General features: G+C 41.1%; 1 protein-coding gene across 1 annotated transcript in view; it reads left to right on the top strand.

The window, feature by feature from the left end:
* Nucleotides 1-946: 946 nt before the first annotated feature.
* Nucleotides 947-6,000, top strand: part of LOC126176752 (cholinesterase-like) — a 68,818-nt gene continuing 63,764 nt past the window's right edge. Inside the window, exons 1-2 of the mRNA XM_049923921.1 lie at nucleotides 947-1,070; nucleotides 2,529-2,663. Coding sequence (XP_049779878.1) covers nucleotides 972-1,070; nucleotides 2,529-2,663 — 234 coding nt within the window. The 5' untranslated portion in view covers nucleotides 947-971. The remainder of the gene's footprint in view (nucleotides 1,071-2,528; nucleotides 2,664-6,000) is intronic.

Here is a 6,000-nt window from a genome sequence, read left to right as displayed (position 1 = left end):
GGAAGCGTTGCACTTCTGACACGCTGAACGATTCTCGTCAGTAGTCGTTGGTCCCGTTCCTGCAGAATTTTTTTCCGACTGCAGCGATGTCAGAGATCTAATGTTTTGCCGGATTTCTGATATTCACGCTGCACTCGTGAAATCGTCGTACGGGAAAATCTCCACTTCATCACTATCTCGGAGACGCTGTGTCCCGTGGCTCGTGCGCCGACAACACCACTTTCAAACTTGCTTAATTCTTGGTAACCTGCCATTGTAGCAGCAGTAATCCATCTAATAAATGCGCCAGTCACTTTTTGTCTTATACAGACGTTGGCGACCGCAGGGCTGTATTGTGCCTGTTAACCTATCTCTGTATCTGAATACGCATGCCTATACTAGTTTCTTTGGCGTCTCATTATAGATGAGACTCTTCACAACGAATGTCATATTCAATATTTTTACGTTCTAGACCCTCTTTACACATTAGTGTCTCTTTAAAAACATGTTTTTATTAAAAATAAAACCAATAAATGAAATTTGTACTTGTTTATTTATTTTGTTGGTGTAGTAAAGAAACCCTCTCCATCCCCTCCCATTGCTATTGGTAGTATACGTTTCTCCAGTGCATTATAACTGGTAATAACTACCTATATACGAGGAATTTATGTTCTTAATAAAGTCAGAAACAACCTAATTATTATTTTTTTGTGGTTATAACGTACCCCGCGCCTTCCCAGTGGGTAGTACAGTTATTGAAAATACGTTGGTATCGTTAAGGTCAAGACTTGCTTTAGGTTTTTACATGGAGAGAGCGGACATGGTGAACGAATGGGAGGGCAAAGACAAAATGTAACAATGTTCTCTCATTCTCAAATAGGAACGCGTCTGGTATATCAGCTGAGCTAACAACACCCGTCGGTAGCCTTCACTTAATTATAGCTGAGTTCACCCGGTCCCAGTTACTGCGAAACTGTCTGCCGGGACATCAGATGTACCACTGGTACTTCGACAGAAACGTGTCCATCATAATGTTCTTCCACATGAGTCTAGTGTCCTTCCTGCTTCTTGACCTTGTGGGCAGTGCCAAGGTAAAGCTCCAAGTAATGTAATTTGTGAAGAGAATAAGCGAGAGTCAAATCAAAAATGCTGCTGTTTACTTGCAGTAAACATTTAATTACTAACATTAATTTTTTTATTTCGTTTACAATTACGTAGCGGATCCGTGTATTTTTCTTACGGCCTTCTGAAATCACTTTCTCAGGTATAGTGAAAGGGTTAGGAAAACAGCAAATATTCTGGAAAAACGCTTCTTACGAGCCGTACTGAATTTTCCGAAGCATCGATAAATACGTTTGGGCCATTGCCATGGCCGTTACCAGTCCCCTTTCTTAGTTATCAGGTAGTTACAATTACAGTGCTACTACTCACAAAGTTGCAATGTGGGCTGTAATCATCGTATGACAGCGGAACTTCATTGATATTCTAATGCGTTAATAAGGAACCGATTTGCGCTGAAAAAAAATTAGTTCCAATTTAGGCCACCAGGTGCAAATCTGGCGCTGTGAATGCCAGAAAGACGTACATAAATGTTTCCATATGTAATGAATTAGCAGCGGGACGTGGGCAGAAAAGGTCAGACAAGTGCGAAAGGCGTACCGTTGATTGTATTGATAATTACCGCTTACACAATTAGTTCACTATGAAAACTGAAGGCGTCGACGAGATGCTGTACAGATTTGCACCTGGTGGAAAAAATTAAAACTTTATTTCCTACTTAAATCGGTTCCGCATTAATGATTAGCATATCTAACAAGTTTCGCTGTCATATGATAAATTACAGCCCACACTAGACCTCCGTGCCTAGCTGCACTTTAATTGTAAACACCTGGTAGATGAGAGGAAACGTTCCCTGTTAACAAGGTATTATATATGTTAATTATAGGAAAATTATCGCTTTGGCAGGTAGCCAACGGGGAAACAACAGAAAGAACTACGAGAATATTTCCAAAATCAAAAGCTACGTTTGTCACCTAATACGAGATTTATTTGTACCTAAGGAATCTGCATCAAAAAGTAATCTTCGTAGACACGCTCAAAACATTTAAATCGGCCTTCATTTCTCTGTGACGTTAGTGTGGCTACCCGCCATGTAATACAGATCGGTAATTCCATGTCTGTGTTTATCTTTTAAATGCTCGTCAGTGTAATCTGTCATTCCTCCACGTAACGAACAAGTCGTGAAAACCAGAGGAACCAAGGCAGGAGTTCTAGATAAGGCCTACTGAATAATTCAGGTGTAGGTCTTTCGCTTTGTCCCCAGAATTATAGCCGACAGATGCTCCGTTAAACCGAATATTTTTTCTTGCGTCTATTGTGTGTCTCCCCTTCTTCTATTTATTAGATGTTCGACGTTGATATAATCACGGACCTAAAAGGTGCTTCAACCACAAGACAAATATGTTAAAACTGTTACTCTGGCAGAACCAAATAATGAAAAAATAGAACTGTGAGGAGTACCAGTTAATTTGGTGTGACATTTTCCGCAGATGGAGGATGTGCTTGTGTCTGTAGAGCAGGGCATTCTACGAGGTGCCACAGCCACGAGTGTCTACAACACGACCTACACGGCCTTCCTTGGGATCCCGTACGCAGAACCACCCGTTGGAGAGCTACGATTCCAGGTGAGTAGGTTGTTCATAGTTCTACAGTGGATGATGCTAAAAGCAGTAATGCACATATATGGGTCGGCTGCTTCCGTTTAAGAGAGAATCACAGCTCTGAAAGAAAGCAAGAAAGAGGAACTCTTCCAAGCAAGTGCCTTGTCTGGGAGATAGTGTTTCTGTCACCCCGAGAAGTGGTGACTATTTATTGCTGGATGGTAGCGCAATAGCCAGGATAAGCTGTCGTAATTCTGGACATGCGGATGACACGGTCTGTTTTAGCAGACGAGAATCATAACTACCCAAGTCAGTGGTGCCATAATAGCACGTATATCGGTGCTCCATCCAGAACCGTCTCCTCGCTACAGGCCGGAGGGTGTGACTTCACTCTTTTAAGTACACATTTCAGCAAAGGAGATTATCGTGGGATAAGGAATGTCAATATTATATGCTTCAAACAAGGAAATAGCATCCTGGGCTTAACAGACGTGGTAAATATTGGCACTTGTAGATGAGAGGGGGATGAACTGCTGTAAATGTATGGAATGTTTTTATGATTAATCTTTGAATAAGAAAGAATGAACCCCTAATACTTTTACCATCGTTTCTCCATGGCAGAGCGATACAGACTTATGCTGACAGATTCCTTACGGCACTTTATTCGGCGAAACCGTATTAGAGGCTAAAACTTTTACCGATATTATCAGAAGCAAAGGACAAGCACCTCTGGAAGTTACACACACCATTCAGCGCACATGGCGTATTCTCGATTGGAATGCGTAGGTTTTAGATTATGCTTCAGCTAGTCTCTGTGAGCTGTGGTCAGCACCCATTGCAAGGATGGCTCCCAACAATTTCCGTGTCTCGTGTAGTCCATGCCAGTACTCACTGTTCGCTGAAGAAAAGTTGCTACACCCTACAACGAGATAGTTCCCAGATGGGATGAGAGTCCTTAAATCACTTAATATGAATGCTCGGATGTTTTTGATACTTTCCTTGTACAAACTGCGCTAGTGCTCTGTTCCTAATTAAAACTTTGACGGGACATCTTTAGTGATATTAATTCCGTAAGAGCAATAGAAGGAAGGTAAAATTGTAAAATGTAAGGGGCGATCAAAAAACGTAGCGCAACTCTTATGCGGGTATATAATCACCGACATGTAAGAAATGCACACTTGTCTTTCCAACTGTAAATGCGGAAACGTGAACTACTGTGACATTACTACCAAATGCGTCCAAACAGGACCAACATGCTGTTAGTCTTTTCTTGACTGCCGAACAATAAACACCGGTAGACACCTACCAGAGAATGAAGAATTTTTATGGTGCAGCATGTCTGTCGAAAACCAGAGCTGTGTAACGGTGCGACAGGTTCCGTGTTGGCCGCGATCTGACTGAAGACGCCAGTCGATCTGGCAGGCCAGCTTCACACTGTCTGAGGAAGCTGGCAACCGACTTTCGAGAAATATACATCTTTTTATAAGTTCTTGATAGGCACGCCATAATTCTAAAGTTCTCTGTTAAATAGTTCTGCAGAATTTCGCGAAGAAAACATCGTAATAAGAAAAATTTTAATCTTGACCAAAATTTTAAGTGCCGAATTTGCGAAAAAAATTATAATCACAATTCTGAATAGCTCCCCAACAGTCCTACAGAAAACCCTAATGACCTTTTTTTTCGGATAATAGTTTACGAGTTAACTGCAATAATGAGGGATCCATTTTCACAGTCGTGTGAAGCTGGCAACCGATTTTCGAAAAATACCCATTTCTTTCAGAGTTCTTTGCAGATACGCTATAGTTCTAGAGTTCTGTGCACGAATTTTGAATAGTTCTGTAGAACATTGCGAAAAAAAGTTATGATCACATTTCTGATTAGCTGATTAGCTGTGAAGTTGACACCAACTTTCGAGAACTATGCATTTTTTTAAGAGCTCTTGGTGGATATGCTATATTTCTAGAATTCTCTATACTAAATTTGAATACTTCTGCAGAATTTCGCGAAGGGAACACTCGTAATCGGCATAGTTTTAATGTTGCGAAAAGATTATTTGCCGAATTTCCGAAACTAAAATTGTGTTCACAATTCTGAATAGCTCCACAAGAGTTCTACAGAAAACCTTACCGACATTTGTTTGAGCAGGTGATAGTGTACGAGATAATCGCAATAATGAGACACACATTTCCAATACAGAAAATATACAAAATTGCACTAGAGTTCTCATGACAGATCCGATGACACTTCTGGATAGCACCCCAACAGTTTCATCGAATTTAGTTTTTTGAGAATGTTGAATCCTGTGTAGTGATCAAAGATGGGCTGTCTAGGAAACCTGCTTTCTCGGATTGCCAGGCAACAATTCAAGCAAATCGTATTACTGAGTTTTATTATGAAAAGTGTATGACAATATTTAACTTTGAGAATTATATAGATGTGTCGCAAGCAAAGGACGACAGTCAAAATAAGCAAGTTTCTTCAGTATAGACAATGCTACGTAGTACAAGCGAAATGACTAGTCTTGAAGCTGTTGTAGAACTGGGTAGCGACCATTCAGCGCGACGCTTATGTCCTCTTCGTACAGAGACCGCTGCTGTCGCGTTGTCATCCTGGAGAGGGTGCGATTGGCTGACGTCTTCTCACAGCTCTCTCTGCTCTCTCGTTCCCGACTGGCGTGTCGGCGCTTGCCTTTACGGTGTAACAGTGAAGAAATTCGTATATAATTTCAACAATGTGGGACTGGCTTAAAGAAAATATAGCTTTTCGATCGGAAGCTGCGCTGAAATGTCCTAGTTGGGATCGGTCCGTGTAGGTACAAGTCGGCACACGTCGTGTCGACTGTCGTTAGGTATCCGGCTGCTGACGACCTCAGCAATCTAGGTAGCTGCCATTTTTTTCAACCAGAACTTAAACTGATATTCTTTGCTACAATTATATATTGGATTTGAAATTAGCACTCTCTATAATGTGCTTTGACTAATTCGTTACTTTAGTATTCGACACGTACTGTGATTTTCCAGCATTAACAAGACGTAAGTTAATTTTTTCGCAGAGGAGTTCAGATGCATCATACAATTCAAGCACCTTTTGTGCCTTCATACGTTCAGTGTTGAGATTGGAAAACAGGAATAAGGATAGGATCTCGTTCGCTTCGACTCACGCAATTAAGTCAATTAATTTACGACAGTTCCAAACACACACCCTTATTGCACCACCATTCAACAACAGTCGGAAATCATCTCTTCGATGAGAGGTTGATTGCTGTCGTGGACCCCGCTTACAATGCTACAGCTGCAAGAGATAATCGTTTGGTGTAGATAATTCTGCGTCAGATTTTTGGAAGCGAAGAGTGAGAAAAAGA

This window comes from Schistocerca cancellata, chromosome 3 (assembly GCF_023864275.1).
Source record: "Schistocerca cancellata isolate TAMUIC-IGC-003103 chromosome 3, iqSchCanc2.1, whole genome shotgun sequence".
Lineage (NCBI taxonomy): Eukaryota > Metazoa > Arthropoda > Insecta > Orthoptera > Acrididae > Schistocerca > Schistocerca cancellata.
The sequence above is the reverse complement of the archived record's forward strand: the minus strand, read 5'-3'. Positions and strand labels throughout refer to the sequence as shown.